The sequence below is a fragment of the Falco peregrinus genome, chromosome 10 (genome assembly GCF_023634155.1).
Source record: "Falco peregrinus isolate bFalPer1 chromosome 10, bFalPer1.pri, whole genome shotgun sequence".
NCBI classification, from domain to species: Eukaryota; Metazoa; Chordata; class Aves; order Falconiformes; family Falconidae; genus Falco; species Falco peregrinus.
The window spans coordinates 8,253,994-8,271,308 of NC_073730.1; the positions used below are offsets into that span (position 1 = coordinate 8,253,994).

The 17,315-nt window shown below is 49.4% G+C and overlaps 1 protein-coding gene across 4 annotated transcripts in view; it reads right to left on the reverse strand.

Annotated features, from left to right (window-relative positions):
* Positions 1 to 3,651: 3,651 nt before the first annotated feature.
* The window catches only part of RXRG (retinoid X receptor gamma), a 51,185-nt gene continuing 37,521 nt past the window's right edge, over positions 3,652 to 17,315 (reverse strand). For all 4 annotated transcript variants that reach the window (XM_013302277.3, XM_055815462.1, XM_027792153.2 and 1 more), the window contains 9 exons: positions 15,625 to 15,884; positions 12,302 to 12,446; positions 11,429 to 11,608; positions 7,776 to 7,936; positions 6,924 to 7,053; positions 6,164 to 6,296; positions 5,308 to 5,399; positions 4,960 to 5,065; positions 3,652 to 4,107 (listed from right to left, as the gene is read on the reverse strand). In XM_013302277.3, coding sequence (XP_013157731.3) covers positions 3,960 to 4,107; positions 4,960 to 5,065; positions 5,308 to 5,399; positions 6,164 to 6,296; positions 6,924 to 7,053; positions 7,776 to 7,936; positions 11,429 to 11,608; positions 12,302 to 12,446; positions 15,625 to 15,884 — 1,355 coding nt within the window. In that variant the 3' untranslated portion in view covers positions 3,652 to 3,959. The remainder of the gene's footprint in view (positions 4,108 to 4,959; positions 5,066 to 5,307; positions 5,400 to 6,163; positions 6,297 to 6,923; positions 7,054 to 7,775; positions 7,937 to 11,428; positions 11,609 to 12,301; positions 12,447 to 15,624; positions 15,885 to 17,315) is intronic.

Below are 17,315 nucleotides of genomic sequence, written 5' to 3' on the forward strand. Positions count from 1 at the left end.
AGTAGAAACTGAAGTAACCACTACAGAACCCAAATGAGGGCAGGGCAGGAAAATACCCTGGCTTGATTTCTAGGTGATAAACAAATCCAGCTTAGCACAAGCAATGGAGTTTAAGGGTTTTTTTCATTTTCCAAGGTTCTCATCATAAGTGGCTAAACCCACTATTTTTTTAAGTCCCCTCCACAGAGTGCTACAGAGTGACAAGCTCAGAATTAATAAATGCTTTGAAATGTTTGGCCTGAGCACTAAAACAAGCCTTGTCCATGGTGGAGGGGTCCTGCTGCTGACTCAGAAAGCTCATGAGATGTGATGCATGGTGGGAAAGAGAATATGACACTTTGCCTTGCACCAGTCATTCCCAGAGCCTGGTTTATTTGTTATTCCCAGAGTAAAGGAAAGAAAGTCAGAGCTTAATTTGAGGCTACAAGGGTTTTCATGGGGAAACTGATGACTGGATCTTCAGATGAAATGGTGGCAAGACCCAGCAACTGGAACCTGGCAAAAGCAAAATTCATAGATTAGGAGGAGCCAGGTTTCAGTATGAAGGGTAGGTAGCTGAACCCTGGCATGCCTGAGAAGTGGCCAGTACCTTGGATTTTTGAAGGCACCATCACGACGTAGCCTGCCAGGAAAAATGACTGCACTGGAAGTGACTTAAACTTCAGTATTTCTTGAGTTTTGAGTTCTCCAGTGCTGCTTTTTTAATTCTTTCTGCAGCTGTAACACCACACAAGCTGGCTGAATACATGTGCAAGGATAGTTTTCTTTAGCTTATCCATGACAGTGATTTCTACTACTTTCTGAAAATCAGGTCTTTGTAGGGCTGCAGATCAGGTAAGCTCCAGCCGTGCCAAGCTGCTGTTCTTCTGCAGCAATTCATCCTGAAGGAAAACCACACAAGTTAGTAGTAACTGCTGTAGGATTTGCTCCTCAGGTTCTCCATAGAGACTCACCTCCGTGCATTGCAAGGCTAGGGGAAGAAATGCTCTTGGGCAGTATTTTGACACCATTGTCTAGAAGACCACAACATGAATGAGGAACCCAAGGGTTAGGACCAAATCCAGGAGATCACATCAAACCTCAGGCCCTCAATGATTTCTTTCCCCTGCATAGGGCAGGTGTCTGCTAGTGACACTCTCAGACAAGTTTGCAATCTCATTTACAGAAGCCACACTGCGTCTCAAGGTCTCACTGCCGCACCAGGGGTGGGGTGGGGGAGTGTGTGGTGCGGTGTCAGTTAAGCAGATCACCAAGCACAAAACTTTTTCAAAAAACCCCACTAGTCATCTGGAGAAAGAGGACAAGACCTGCTCAAAGCACAGCCCAGAGACCTCATGGCCCAGAACCCCAAGACCACCTTCCCATGGTCTCAAGGTAGACTGTTAAGAGTAGGGGTGTCCAGAAGCCACCAATGGCGACTTTGAGACTTCCTGCCCCAGTCCAGGTTATCACATCCCATCACTTCCAACTTCAAAAAGTGACTGTTTCTATTGCAGTCAATAGTCTGGATTCGCTCACAGGCAGTGGATCGAGATCAGCATCAAGAGAGTCAAGATTGCTCATAGAACTTAGCAAACTCTTACTTGCAGTGGCATGTGCTGGGCCATCTGGGCTACGCACTGGGTCCCACTCTTCTGTCCAGTTTTATTTTTCTCTGCTGCCCATGTGATAGCTGTTCTGCCAATATGGAATATCAGGGACTCTGAATCCTTCATCATAGACTCAAATTAAGTCACCAAGAGGTATTACACCGTCCACATTAAACACCTATCAGAGAGGGTTGAGCATGGCCCAAAGCCCTTTTGGATGGCTTGGCCAAATTAAGCTCCAACCTTGCAGCTCCATGTAAATACTTCTGACGACAGCTGCAACAACTGCGTGCCGAGGACAGCCCATGAGCTCCTGAGAGAGACAGCACTATTGGTATGGAAGCATCCCGTCCTCTCCAGCTGGCTCAGCCCGCTGTGCTGCAGCAGCTCACCCCGGAGCTAACGCACACTCTGAGTTACCACCGAGTGCCACAGGGCTCCAAAACAGCACCCACGCATCATCTCAGCCAGACTTCTGCTGCAGGCACAAAGACCCTCGAGTTTTCCTCTATATATTTTAATAAAAAACACTAATGCCACATGATGTATCTTCAGACAGTAGCACCAGCTCTGCCCTTCTCTGCTAAGCCTGCTAATGCCAACCAACCTCCTCGATTTAAACCATCAAACCAGAGAGCAGGGAAGTCAAGATAAACTCAGGGCTTTATAATCAGAAAAGAAACCCAATCCAGCTAGCTGGCACCACAGCTCCTAGAGGGGGAAGCCTGCAGCAGCCCAGGCTGGAGGTAACCTCTTACTTTGCCTACCCAGCAGCATGGCATGGGTACCATCCCAGCATAGTCTCTGTGCAGCATCTCAAACTCTAGCAAATGTTTTACAATGAGCAGGTTGAGTATTTTTTTGTCTTTGAACACTTTCCTTTTAATGGAAAATTACCTTTTCTACTAAAAATATCCCCTTGGTCACTGTTTTTCACATCTTTTTAAATGCTCCCTGATATTTTTTTTCTCTCCAGTGTCACCAGAAACAAACAAACAAGTTAGAATTTTCATAATTTTGGGGGCTTCTTTTCTCGTCTGCTCTTTTGAGTCTCTTTTTCCTTCTCACAATGAAATATTGGAGAATCATGTCCCTGTGTGGGAGTTTAACAAAATGTTTCATTTTTATCCTTCTTTCTTTCCTGTTGTCGCTACTCCTTTCCCCTCGAACTTCCCGGAGTCACTGAGCAGCAGCATTGCAATCTGTCATGCGGACAGACGAAGCACGGCTGCATCTCACCGCACTGTCTGCTGAGAGGGTCAGAAGGGGCAGATCACTTAACACTACACCTGTTTTATGAATAATAATACAGACAATTTCGCTGGGTTCCTGGGAGGACATTTTCCCACCAGGATAAGCTCCACATATTGAACAAATTAACGTCTTTAACTCGTTTGACTCTGGTTAGCTGGGTTGTGATGGGAAGCTCCAGCAGTGCCATTTGAGCAGGGGAAACACCAGGCAGACCTTTGAGGCAGGTTTGTTAGAGCGTCTTGTGCTTTCTCTCTCTGCAGGTTTCACTTGTGGAGGTATGAGATTATAAATTTGGGGCTGAAGAACCTGTTTCCAGCGCAAAAATATGGAGAAAAGACAAAAAGCCTGAGAACAGGATCCATGACATTGCAGAAAAATTAAAATTATCCATCAGCACGCCAGGTTTGGGTGACCCCAAAATACTCTACCTGGACCAAAATAAAGCACTTCAGTTCTTCCCTCAGTGGCTGGACTAGCTTAGAAAAGGAAAAGCACATGAAAAAAGTCACTTTTAAAATCACTTTAAAAATTCAATGAATTCAAAGAGTCCATGAGTTTCTTTTTAAGATAGCGGAATGAATTCTCCTGTTTCAAAGCAGCAAGTTTCTCCAGGTCTTCCCTTAGCAGGTGCACAGAGCAGCAATACCTGTCCTCTCTTGGCCAGAGGACTGCCCGCCAGCACAAGCAGTGACATCCCAAGCGATGTTCCTGCCCTGATCTGGGCTGCCCAGGAGTCTCAGGAGGGTTCCTCAGCCCCATCCCAAACCAGACTTGTAACCACAGCAAAAGAGGACACTGCTCTGTCAGCTCCAATCAGTGCCTCTCATTATATTATTTTATTTCTTTTGTTGGCTTTTATTGAGAGTGAAAAAATAATTTAAAGCAATTATCTGTACAGGGGAATGGTTAGCTGGTCAGGGGATCTGTGACCCCCAACAGCCAAGCCAGGGAGGGTTAGAGGGGGCGATTTACAGCTGTACAAAACCACGACAATCCCATGGAGGAGGAGCAGAGGGTGAAGGACATCTCTTGAGCTCTCACAGACTCAGAGCAGAGGGGTGGGAGGCTGTGTGGGGGCACAAGGGGACCAGGGGCTGGCCAGAGAGGGCCAGACCCTCAAGTGACCTGCAGGGGTGTCTCCAGCATCTCCATGAGGAATGTGTCGATAGGGGTGTCCCCAATCAGCTTGAAGAAGAAGAGGTGCTCCAGGCACTTCAGCCCGATGGACCGCAGCGCTGGCAGGCGCAGAAGGAGTTTGGCAAACCTGGAAGAGAGCAGAGTCAGAGACAGGCAGGAGGCACTGGCCGCCCTCTCCCGTGTTTCTGAGCCTGTGTCAGGGGCTCAGGAGGGCAAAACCCAAATTCTCCCCAGAAATGCCTCGGGGAGATCTTTATTTATTTATGTATGGATTCTCTTATGCTTTCAAAGTAAGTGTTTCTCTCTGCATGTGCAGAGGGAATATGTATTTTTTCAAAACAAAATTTAGCCTTTTTTTTTTTTTTTTTTTTTAAGTTTTAAAGAGATACATCCAGGTTCTCTCTCCAAGACTAGAACTTTACAAGTGACTTACATCTCCATGGTGCCATTTCAATCTTTCTTGAAAGAGTCTTCAGAAGTCCCCAGCCTCCCAAGAGGGTGCACAACCCCTCAGCAGTGCCCCTGCCAGCCACTGCCCCCTGTTCCGAGGGGTGCAAGGGGCGCAGCAGGCAGGCTGCCTCCCCCTCCCCACGCCCCGCTCGCAGCCCTCTGCGGTCACATCCAGAGCCAACGATGGCAGAAGATGTGGGCGCATCACTTGGCTGGCAGCGATGGGGATGGATCCAGCTGCCGGCATTTCGAGAGCTCGGCCAGCAGAGGGTGGGATTGGATTGAAAAGCACGAAAATTGCAGCTCGCCAGCACCCTAAAGGCTCTGGCCCAGGATTGGGGCACCAAGAGGACGGGCCAGCCTGCGGGAGCTGGGCTGCTCAGGCACCTTTGGCTGGTAGCCTGCCCTTGGCTTTGAGGGTGCTTCAGGCAGAGCTAGCACTGACACCCCAGCCTCAGTCTCCTCTTTAAAGTCAGGGGTTTATTATTATTATTACACCACCTTGTCTGCCTCGCTTCGGGACACTCACCGCCCTGGCTGCTCCGGGTACTTCTGCTTCGTGTAGGCTTCCAGTGTGGCGTAGACCTTCTCCCTCAGCGATTCCACTTCGGAGGGGCTAGACAAACCCTTAGCATCTGGTTGAGGGAGAACATACAGGTAGGGAAGAAATCACTGCAGAAGGGACCTTTCCACTACCAGCAGAATGACTGTGTGCACAGGTGGGAAAGGACTCTGGCTCTCTTTAATCATGCACCCAGGGAGTGGGACGAATCCGTCTGCAATCCTGATGCTTACTGCCACTGCACTCCTGCCTGTGACCTGCCATGGCCCTGAGGACATGCATGTCACCTGGGACTGTCTGGCATCTCAGACTTACCTGGGTTAAACAGGACAATGGCTCGCAGGCACCCCAGCTCTGACTTATCCATCTGCATGTCTTTCATTTTGGACACCAGCTCTGTCAAAACCCTGCATGTGAGGGACATGGGTGGGCAGACAATCAGAAACAGGTACAGACAGCAAGGCTGGGGGCTGAAAAACATTCGAGACAGGCACTGGGAATACCCCCAATTCATCTCTGCAGGAAGAGGCAGCTTTGAGGGACAGCCATGACACTCTGCTCTTTTTTATGTCTATCAGCAGCATCCAGGGACCTGAGCATCAAATTTCCTCCCATTCTTACTACGCTCAGCACACGGCCTGGGTGCTCTGTTTGCACTAAAAGATTTTGCATTCAGTTGAGGAAGACTGCATGAGGTTTTCTCCATATTTCACTATGCAAAACACAGGCACTGCCTTTACACACACCAGTTGTGGTAGAGTGGGAACGCAGTGTCCTGACAGGCAGGGAGCAGGCATGGCACGGACAGTACCTGTGCAGTCATTACATGGCAAAGTTGGGGTTTAAGGCTTTGCCTGCTAAAGCTCTTGCTGATTGGTATTAGCTCGAGATCCAGTTACAGCAAACTCTCGAGAGAAGGCAGAGAATCATTCCTCCCCCTGCACACCCAACAAATGATCTGCTGCTGCAGCAAACCCCTTTCCAAGGTGCTTTCATCTCATTCTCAGTTTTTAAGCCAGTCAAGCATCCCCTCCTCATTTGAAGGTAGTTCTGTCCCAAATCACCATGTATTTGCTCTAGTTCTCACTAAGGACATGTTTCCAGTTTAGAGGGGAAAGACAGAGCTAGCCTGGCCACCTCTACCAGGGCATGGCAAAACCAGGCCACATACCTGTCAAAGATGGAGCCCACACCAGCACTGTGAGCGCTGCTGCGGTGCACGTGCAAGCCTGTGGCCAGAAGGATGCCATCTTGCACTGACACAGAGCGATGGGAAAAAGAGGCGATGAGCAGCTCATTCCAGCCTGCAAGAGGAGATGTGCAGGACACAAGAGGTAGTTCAGCAGAGTATCAGTCCTGCATGAAGCGGGAGAGCTGGTTTCTCCCTGCTGGCTTCAGACTCAGCTCACAGGAGAGATGGAACCCCAGGTATCAACTGCACCCTTGCCAACACTGCAAGGGATTGCAAACCCTGACCAGTAGCAAGGAAGGTGCAGAAAAAGACTCAAATGGGGAACAAAATAAAAGGGGGTGGGGGAAGAGAACATGCTGGGTTTTCCTCCTAAAAACCCATATTCCTTGCATTAGCAACCCCTTTACATCATTTTACGTGTTACACACTAATGTGCTGCACACATAGTAAGCTCTACAGCCATAGGAACTGCATTAACTGGACACATTTATTCACTCTCTTCCTGCCCTCCTACACATCTCCATTAAGACAGGAACAAACAGAAGATTCCACTGCCCCATCCACAGCCGCTGCCAACCGCTCATCATGGCTCAGGATGGGTTGCTCACCCTGTGACAGTGGGGATGGATCAGCTCAGGATTTTGCATTCACCATCCTGCCTGACTGCCATGGCACATGGCTCAGAGAGGGGACAGGGGTACCAGGAATAGCCCCAGTGGCCACAGGTGGGGGATGTTACCTGCCCGGAGGAGAATGACTTGGTCTTCCAACGTCAGGTCGGAGAAGTGGGGGATTCGCTTGGCCCACTCAACAAGTGTGAAGAGCTGCTTGTCAGCTGCATGGCATATGTTGGTGACAGGGTCATTAGTCTAATTAAAAGAGATATAAAAAGAAAAAGAGCAGAGGAAAAGATGAAAATTTAGCAATCAAAAACCTTGTATAATCACTGTCTGCACTGCACACAGTATCAGATCAAGGTGATGATACTCAGAGCCCACAAGTAAAATCAAGTTGCCAGTAATCTCCGCTGTGTACCGTTAGGAAGAGAAGATATTTATTCCTACTACTCCCCCTCTACACCCAGCCAAATCAGCTGGTTGCTAGACTTTTCTGTTTACTTGCTGTTCCTTGCAAAGCAACTCCTGCATGGTAGGCTGTAGACCTGCTCCCCAGGGCATAGCTAAACCCCATCAAACTGAACAGGCATGAACAGCAGTTTTATCCAAACCACAGCAGTAAACTTGCTGTGTTCAGCTCCATTCCAGTCTTGGTCACTGGGACAGACAAGCAGTGCCCACGTATGTGCAACTGTAGAAGCCAGCACAGGGCTCAGACTCTTCTGGCATCCAGCTACTGCCCTATCTACTCACTGAAACCAAAGGGAACTGGAAAAAAAATACTAGGAAAATAACGTATAGGTAGTTTTCTAGTTGTTGTTCAGAGTAGCTTCAAAAGAAAATTGTGGTGATTTTTAGGCAGTGCAAAGCAAAAACCCCTTACAAAATGCTAGCCCTTCATGCGAGGTTTGCCTTTTCAAATCGCACCTCTCAGGCTCTCATCTCTAGATGCAAGTGATATTAGTGCTCCTTACCGAGCTCTCCGTGTTCATGTCGCTGTACGCCTCCGTCTTGGGTTCAACTGCCAGCTCAGCTTCCAGGATCCTCTCCACGGGCATGTCCTCGCTGCCACTGCTTGTGGACTCAGCCTCATGCTCGCTCCGCTCCCTGCTCCTCTGCCTCTCCTCCTGTACAGCTGCGGGACAGAAATGTCACTCTTTACATGCACAGCAACACTCGGCCGCAGTGGGGCCCCTTTCCTCTGGAAGCAGGGACAAGAAACCCACTCAGGAGAGGCAGAACAGCAAATAAATGGATGTTTCAGATCTATGTCCACCACTTTGGGGGTGCTTTAGACCAGCAGCCTCCACATTTGACAAAAGGTTGGGATTTCCAAGGTGCGAAGCTCTGGAATAAAGGAAAGAGGAGTTGATACCTCCAGGTGGCAGCCTGGACTCAGCTGTCACTAGATGCTGGAGGAGACAGGAGAGACCCAGCACCCAGACAGTGGTTTGCTGTGCTCACAGAGTGCTTCGAACAGTCCCGCAGTGGTCAGAGCATCCAGCAGCAGAGCTAGACAGTCCCTCATCTCCAGTTGGATACACACACTCTCTACCTCTTTTCTGAGCAAAAGCTTACCCAGCCTGGCTCAGCCCTGGTGTCACCTCTCTCTCCACCACCTCTCTTCCCAACCCTCCCCACTAGAAAGCAGATCCTAGCACCTCCAAATGCCCCGATGCCTTCACTCTCTCCTCCCATCTCTGCACGTTTTCCAAAATATCTACTGACTGGAGGAACAGAATCACTGAAACTCTCTCCAGATCTCAGCTATTAACCCCCAGGGCCGCTGGGTGTGTGGAGGACAGGTCAGTGTAGGACAGGTCAGTGTAGGACATGAGCACAAGGCTTGTACAATAGAAGTTCTGGGTGCACATTTTTGTTGGAGAAATCTTAAAGGGAAATAAGAAAATCCTGCTTAATTTTTTTTCTTAAAAAAGTGACCAGCAGGTGTCATATCTGTTTAGCTCATTGCTGGGGAGAAATGCCCCAAAACTACAGTTGTGCTACCATCTCTCCCCTGGGTGAGCATACTGCAACAGGCAGGGACCCAAAGCACCCAGTAACCCGTGAGGGACAGGTAGGCAGCTGGCCTGGTCTCAGAGAACAGCCTGTACCAAGCTGTAGGCATCTATACACCTGAAATGAAAGGTTCAGTGGGTGAGAAGCTGGCCCCTGCCACACAGACGTTGGTGCTTCACCATTCAACAGCTTAATGGCATCCCACCCCGTTAGCTGAGCACCAGGCAGTCAGCACCCAGAGGAGAGAGAAAGCCACCAAGGCCAAGCGATAAAAAGTCCTTTAAGAGGAGAGCGGACCTGCATAAACACCAGGGGACCTCAAGGAAGGGACCAGCTCAGCAAGCTCACAGCCAGCCTGGGGGAGAATTTGATCCCCATTTTCTCAGTTAGGTAAGTGCTGCTGGTAGAAGAGTGTGACAAGCTTTTAGGTCAGATACTTGGATTAGGAGATTATTTTTCTCCGTTTGTCTTCACAGCTCTTGTTTGTAGCAGTGTCAGGAAACAAGCCCTTACATCAGCCCTGTCTCACCCTTACGTTGGTGTGCTTTCAGAGGAAGGGCCAAACCACGGGAGGTGCCTCAGCACTAAGGCTCATGATCACTTTGCAATGCTCAGTGCTTCCCTGCATTTCTCCCAGCTGAGAGGATGTGCTTCCCAGCACTTCCCAGCTGCTGGGAACTGGCAGCACCCAAGAAGAGGGCTCAGTGGGGCATCCAGTCTGGCACTGGCGAGGGAGGGCAACAAGGGATGCACATATGTGCCAGCCAGCTGGGGGGAGCATTTGTCCTTTTCAGGGTGACGGACAGGAATAAGCCAGGGAAGTGTTTCTAAAGTCATCAAAAGCTTAGTGGGAGGAAGAACATGCCAAGGAAAGACCAATCCCATCACTCAGCCCCCAAACTCATACAAGACTCCTTGTTAAAGCTGCAGACTGTCTCCAGTTTCTGCAGCTCCTGGAAAGCCCCTGTGGTTATTGCAGCCAAATCCCTGCAGGATCCACCAAGATCCTGGGGTTTAAATTTTCACACTCTGCAAAGGGAAGTTGCGTTGATGCCCTGGTCCTCTGAACCACTTTGCACCCAGCTGGAAGGGAGAACTGTGCCTGGGATTAGGTTTTTGATTCAAGCTTGGCATTTCACAGCCCCCCGCTGCCCTAAGTAGTTGAGGCAACACAGCCCTGATGATGCTACAGGGAACAGGATGAGGCTCAGCCGGTGCCCAGTGTTACACTGCTTCCCCAGGCTCTGCCCTGCACAGAGCAGCCTCATGCTCCTCAGGGGGACAGCACGGCCTCCAAAAGGGACAGCTACACAGCCTGCTAACATTCAACCCCAGAGGCTGCACAGTTATTTTATCTTGGAAAAAAGCATCTTAAATGCTGTCCTAGTTGTTACTACCTGACCTCGCATCTGTCAGTGTGATCTGGGAGACTATCCAGCTCAGCAGTCCTTGCTCCACCGAGGACGGAGCAACTAGCTGCAGAGAGCAGAGGTGGACAAACGCTCGTGCCCTTGGGCTTGCTTTCCCTGCAGCAGAGACTCACTTGGTGGCTTTTACAGAGAGTTTGTACTCTCCAGATTTGGGTGGGAGAGAGGCAGGGCTGCAGGACCCACCACAGACTTGTCACCCTTAGCAGCTCTTGGAGGCTTCCTTCAAGTCAGTGCAAAATCCCTCTAAGTCCAATCACCTCAAGTTAGATCCTTGCTCTGGATCAACAGCTTCGGTGGTTTGGGCCAGAAACACAGTCCTTTGGGGGATGCAGTGAGTGCATGTGGAGTATGGAAGAGGGTGCATGGACTGTTCCCATACAGCTCTCTCCTGCAGCACAAGGACACCACAGAATGCAAGCTGTACCAGAGCTCATCTCAAATAGCAAGGTTAACAGTGGAAATGCCAGAGAACTATAAAATAAGAGATAGCAATAAATCATTCGCCCTAATCTTCCAGTGTGAGAATTAGGTAGTGACAATTGAAGCAAGCTAAAAATGAAAAAGGAGGTTGCTCTTCACACAGGAGACAAGCAGGCTGCAGGACTCGTTACTGCCAGGTGCTGTCCGCAGCAGAGGTTTACAGGGGTCCAAGGGGTCCAGGCCATTAAGGGTCGCTAACTAAGGGCAAGCTTGTGTCAAAAATCAGTTAATAGATTCCATAGTCACCAGTATGAGCGTTTAGGTGGGATGGGAGGAAAAACATAGTGTAGTAGCTTCCCCATCACCCTCTTTTCTTTTTAGTCCCTCTTTCTTATTAGGAAAAATTTCTTCACCAAAAGGGTGGTCAAGCACTGGGACAGGCTGCCCAGGGAAGCGGTTGAGTCACCATCCCTGGGGGTGTTTAAAAGACACACAGACGTGGTGGTTTGGGACATGGCTTAGTGGTGGACTTGGCAGTGCTCAGTTAACAGTTGGACTAGATGATCTTAAAGGTCTTTCCCAACCTAAACGTTTCTATGATTCTTATTTCCTTTCCGAAATGAGGTCAAAAACACTCTGAATCTGTCAGTGTGGGGTTTTGGAATGTTCCAGCCTTGGAGGGCCACCAAGAGCCAGAATTACCCTAATGAATGCAAGGAAAATTTCTAAGCCCATTCTGTCCACCAGCCCACACGTACCTTCCCTCTTCATCCCCATGGCGAGGCACTTCTGATAGCGGCAGTACTGGCAGCGGTTGCGTTGGCGCTTGTCTATGAGGCAGTCCTTGTTGTCACGGCAGGTGTAGATCAGGTCCTTCCGGATTGTCCTCTTGAAGAAGCCTTTGCAGCCCTCACAGCTGTACACCCCATAGTGCTTCCCTGGGGAGGCCAGGGGAGGCCATCAATGGGCAGGCAGGTATCTGCCCTCCCCTCCAGCATGAAGGAGCTTGAACCAACCCCAAAGGTGAAAAAACTGGCTGCAGGGTATCATCTTAGCCAGCCTGACTTGGCTTTAGCGGCTCTTTGCTTGAACAGCGACCAGCAGCAGTCAAACCATAGGACCACTGCTTTCCTGTGATAAGGAGGGACCACATCCCAGGGGAAGGATGTGAAGCCACATCTTAGCTGCAGTTCAAGTGTAGAAAAGCCATACATAGCAAATGGGGTACACTGATATGAAGGGGGTATGCAAGGCACCAGCCAGGCTGCAGTCTTTGGGGTAGGAGAGAAAACACAGGCACAGCCAAAGCCCAGCTAACACAGAGCACAGGTAAATGAGAACACAGTGATTTTGGTCTATTTACCTTTGATAAACAGGGACAAAACCTAAAATGAGATTACACACGTGAGGGAGAAGAGCACAGCTTTTAGGTTTGCTGTCTTTTGAACACAGTGCAACGCACCTGCAAAACATACAGCCTGCCCTTGGGTAAGCCAGACCCAGCTACAAACCCTGCGACGCCCGCATGGCTCCAGCAAGCCTCCAGCGTTCACTCCTGCACGAGCCTTGCCTCACAGCATCAGGGGAGCTTTCATTGCACAAAGCCTTCCCCAAGAAAGAAAACCTCCTACCTGAGGACCTGTCCCCACAGATGGCACAGATGTGTTTGGCTAAGGATCCTGGGCTTGTAGATGGATAATTCATGTTCCCAATCCCTGGGAGACCTGGCAAGGGCTTGACATCCTCTGAGCTGCTGACATTGTTCAGGACATTGAGCTGCAGAAGCCACAAGACAGGTTAAAGGGTTGAGATTCATACCTCAATGAAACCATCCCCAAACTGAGCTGACCTCTCCCTTGCTGCTCCTGCTGGGCTCGTCCCACAAGCTTATCTCCAGCAACTCCACGGGGCTGCCATGGGCAGACAGACATCCTCTGGTGAATCCAGCTGGAGCGGTTTAAGCAGATGCTTGGTAGCAGATATTGCCTCTCACCCTGTCCTGATGCTTTAACCAAAGCCAGGACTAAGCAGAACTGGAAAAGGGCAGGCAGCAACCCTCAGCTGCTCAGTTACAGCCTCCAAGCGACAAGGCTGGTGGGATCCTGCCTGCTTCATTAGACCATGCTGATCACTGGCTGCTTGCTGCCTCAGCCACTAACAGCTTAGTAAGAAAGACCTTTGCAGCCAGGTGATTTGTTGCAATTAAACCTGCATTGCTGCATGGCTAGGGAAGCTGTAATGACGTTTTTTAAAAAAGTAATAAATAAGAAAAAAAAGCTTTAAGTGCATTAGCTTCCCTGCCTCGTGATATGCAAATCTGCATAAACACTTGAAAACATGGTCACTCCCCGGGACTTCAGCTCCCAAACACTGTCACAGGCTGGAGAATGGAGCAGATGTGGGGTTGCCAGATTAAACAAAACAGGGAGCAGGCTGAGCATCTAAAAATCAGATGCAGCGAGACACAGGCAAATGGCCCAGAGTCCCCAGCTGAGATCCCTGGGAGCTGCTCATGGCTGCGGCACGTTAAAGGTTACAAACCGACATCGATTAGAGACCAAAGCCTGATGTTGCCCAGGGCTTTGTTTTATTGCTATTTGCTTTCGAGCTGTTGTCGGCAGGGCAGTGAGGATTAAGGGCCATGGAGCACGTTTTGTCAAAAGCAGTCTGGGCAGAGCAATGCCTCTGTAAAACCACTATCACGTCACCTTTCCCATTGCCATGCTTTGAGGGATGGGTATGGTTTCTTTATCATTAACCTTGCTTTTAAGTCACCCCAATTTTTTGGCTAAAGTTCTTCGCAGCAAGAGGGCAGAAGAAGGGACAGAAAACAAGATTTTCGATGAAAATCCAGCTACAGCCTTTGTTAGAGTCTCCATAACATTTAAACCACTAGATTTCATGCATGCTGTTGCAAGTTCTCCATTTGCTCCAAGAAATGGTTCATTTCCCATGAAAACGTATAATAATTTCCACAAGGGATTTCAGCAGAGAACAAGTAGGGTTCATCCCATTGGGATTTCTGGACCTGTCATTAGAAAAAGAAAAAGGGGCAGCCTGTTTTCATCTTCCCTCCCCACTGTCCCTTCATTTTCAAAGCTTCAAAGGTCTTGTGACATTGAAAATACAAATTTTCCAGCAAAAATTACCACTCTAGGAGACAGGGATTTTGCCCTACTAGAAAATAAAAGTGCATAGGCAAAAACTGCCCAGAAGAACAGAGATTTGCTCTCCCCAGCAGAGACCCAGACCAGGCAGTGGCAGCTGTAAATCCTAATTCCTAATGCTTCAAAATCTGAACTTGGCCCAAGGAAAGGAGAAACCAACCCCTTCCTCCCACAAGAGCCCTTTTTTTAAAACAAGGTGGCTACCTTTTTTACCCTGAAAACTTCTTCTTGGCAAGATGCTGAGCCAGAAGGAACTTTTTATGGTTTAAAACTCAGGTACCATCTTTTCTTTCTCTCCGGCTGCACTTTGAGACAGTAATAGGGAGAGAGGGTTCATGGAGTGGAGGGGGAGGGAAATGGGGCAGTTTTAGCCATCAGTGTCCTCAGAGCTTGACTCCTGCAGGTTAAGTGCAATCATGTACGATATCTGGGACAACTGCTTGAACCCAAACCCATTAACTGCCTTCCTGCCAAATCCCCAAGGCCCAGCTGTCTCCTTGCATTAAAGGCAACAGAAATGAAACCCACTCCTCAGAGCTGGGAACTTGGCGCAGTGCCCAAATTGGGAAAACCACTTCCCAGAGCATCCCGAACCCCAAAGGGGAGGCTTCCATGCAGCAAATGCTGCCACCAGCTCCACCACCACAAAGTACCTGCCCTGGATGCCATGGGTACAAATATCGTGAGGTTGATGGGGAACAGTTGGGTGGTACGAGGGGAGGAAGGATGCCCACTGCAGACAGCCAAGACCCACGCTGGAGTTGAGGGTGCTGGTGAAAGGTAAGGCAAACCTGTCAAGTCACCCTTCTTCTCTCTCAGAGCTCTTCAGGGGCCTCCCCATACCATCCTCTCCCAGCCTTAGTGGCAGGCGCTAGGAAGAGCTTCAGACAGATGGTGGAGTGGCAGCAGGGTATGGGGCAGAGAGGGCTCAGGGACCATCCCCTCGCTGGGTCCTCAGTGAAAGCCATGAGGCTCTTCAGCCTTCCTTACCTTCGGGTCCCACAAATAAAATGCGAAGCCTTGTTAATAAAAGGTAGAATTCCTGCTTAGATCTGGATTCCCAGAACATTTCAGCATACTATCAAAATTCCACGCTGCCACCTTGGTCCCAGCCATGCTGGAGGGGGTGCCAGGTTTTTAGGGCAGCGTGTCCCCGCCCCTGCTCCACAGAGCCACCTTGGGAGGCTCCCAGCTCATCCATGGCTCTGGGGAGGCATCAATCCTAACACCTGGGTCTCACCCCTGTCTGGAGGGGAAACCTCAGCACCTGAGTGAGCTCAGGCAGTAAGGAAAGTAGTGCTTAATTTGTCTTCAGGCAAAGTCTATATGCAACACAGTACATGGCTAGCATTTAGCATTAACATCTGTCTCTCTCTCTAGAAAGTCTGTCTCCTTTCCAAATAATGAAACAAAGCAGATATCCTTTTGCAGGAAGAAGGGGAATGCTTCACATGCTTCACCCCTTGGCTATCCTGATTATTTCCATGTACAGTAATTACACACACTACAATAGATGCAGTGGAGGGGAACTGGACTGTACCCGTGGTGAAGACAGACCTGGAAATTAGCTCTCTCCCCTTATCGTGCAGGGTATTTTGAAATACATACAGCCAGGGACATTTATGTGGAGAGACTCACAGGCTGGAAATTGTTCTTTACAGCTGATCTCCTTAAGTGGCCAAAACACACCAGACTCCCCACCATGCAACCCACTGCCTCAAATTTTGGGGCTTTGCCCAGTCTGAACACCACAGAGTGTAGCGAAACAAGTGTGCATGTCTCCCTACCTGCGGACTGGCGTGTGTCACAAAATTCATGCCTGGGGCTGAGGACAGAGAGACAGGGTGCGAGCCGATGGAGGACGCGATGACTCTGTACGGCGAGCCCAGCGCGTTCACCGGAGACCCAATGGCGTTCATGGGGGACGGCAGTGCCCGGGAGGCGTTTGCAGGGGCCTCGAGGTAGTTGTGGTGTCCGTCCACTGAATTTCCTGTGGAAAGGCTTGACGACAGGCTCACAGATGTGGAGCTGGCGTGGACAGGGGAATCTACAGGGAGAAACAGAACGATTAAATACACTATGAGCGAGGCCAGCTGTACAGCAGTCAGCTGCCCAGCCTTGGTCGTGTCAGCTTAGATGCTGGCCAAGGCTCAACGCCAACCAGCAAACATGCCTTATGTTAAAAAGGGAACGAGCAAAATGTTGATTACACTATGGGAAATAGTTACATACAGCAACAAAACATATTATGAAGATAACAGTTCATAGTCAAGTCTTCTTTCACTGCTGCAGTGCCTCAGCTGACTTGGAAGAAGGCACCCCTACCTGCCTGCTGCTGGTTTTCTCTAAACTATTCCCTGAGGCCTCATTTCTTTTGTCCAAGCCGGCTCTAGAGACAGCTCACATCTGAAACCATGAAATCCCCACCGACCAGGCTGGAAACCCTAAATGCTGCCCGTATCTCATGAAGCACGTTTGCTCCCTGTGATGGCTCAGCAGGCTCCTCTTCCCCTGGCTCAGCTCTTTCCCTTCCCACCCACTTATCTCTCCACCGTGCTATTTCACATGCTCCTCCAGCTCTCAGAACTTGATGCCAGCATCTTCAGGAAGGGCTGGAGCAATGCAGGACAGAAACTGCCCATGACATGCTAGCAACACAGATTATGGGACAAGGCACCCACAAAATATTTCGTCCATCACTCTTCCTCACTTAGTACGAGACAGAACAGAGATTGTGGCCACACAGACATGCCTGGGCACAACCTCACAGCCACAAGGAAAGAGGGCTTCCTCCCCCCACGGCGAATAGCTCCAGTGTACATTGCCAAACTGAGCCTTACAGCAGCCCCACAAGATCCAATCTGCTGCAGAACACCACCGGGGAAGAGGTGGCAGAGAAAAGCCATATAACCTCAAACACGGCCACTTCAGGGCAGTTTCTGAGGCTGAACACCTCACCCAAGGCCTAAACGCTGTCTCCTATAAGACCAATCTCAATTATTCAGAGGGTATCTGGGCATCAAATGCCCACTAGTCCCAATGGGTCATGTATCTAGCTGTATTTTAAGGATTTATATGACCTTTCCTCCCTCCCCTAGAGTTTACCAACCCCAGTTAGCATTAACTGTCATTAACATTTCAATGAACCATCGTTTCTCTGCTGGTTTTTCAACACAGGAGAACATTCCCTGGAGTAGCAAAGGAAAGATGTTCTGTGGGAAGGTCACATGGTTGGTTTTCCATGGCTGGCACAGAGGATGCTTGTTCCCATTGCAGCACTTTGGTGTTTTGTTTGTTTCTTTCTTTCTTCCTTTTAACATTATTGCAAAGTTATTTACCTGACAGTGTTTGTTATTTTACCTGAAGTAACAATCAAATCTGATTCAAAGGGAAGATGCACAATAAAGACGGGAAAAGGTCAGCTTGCTGAATAACATTAAAGACATTTGTCAGAGTCAAGGAGGACTCGATCCGCCGT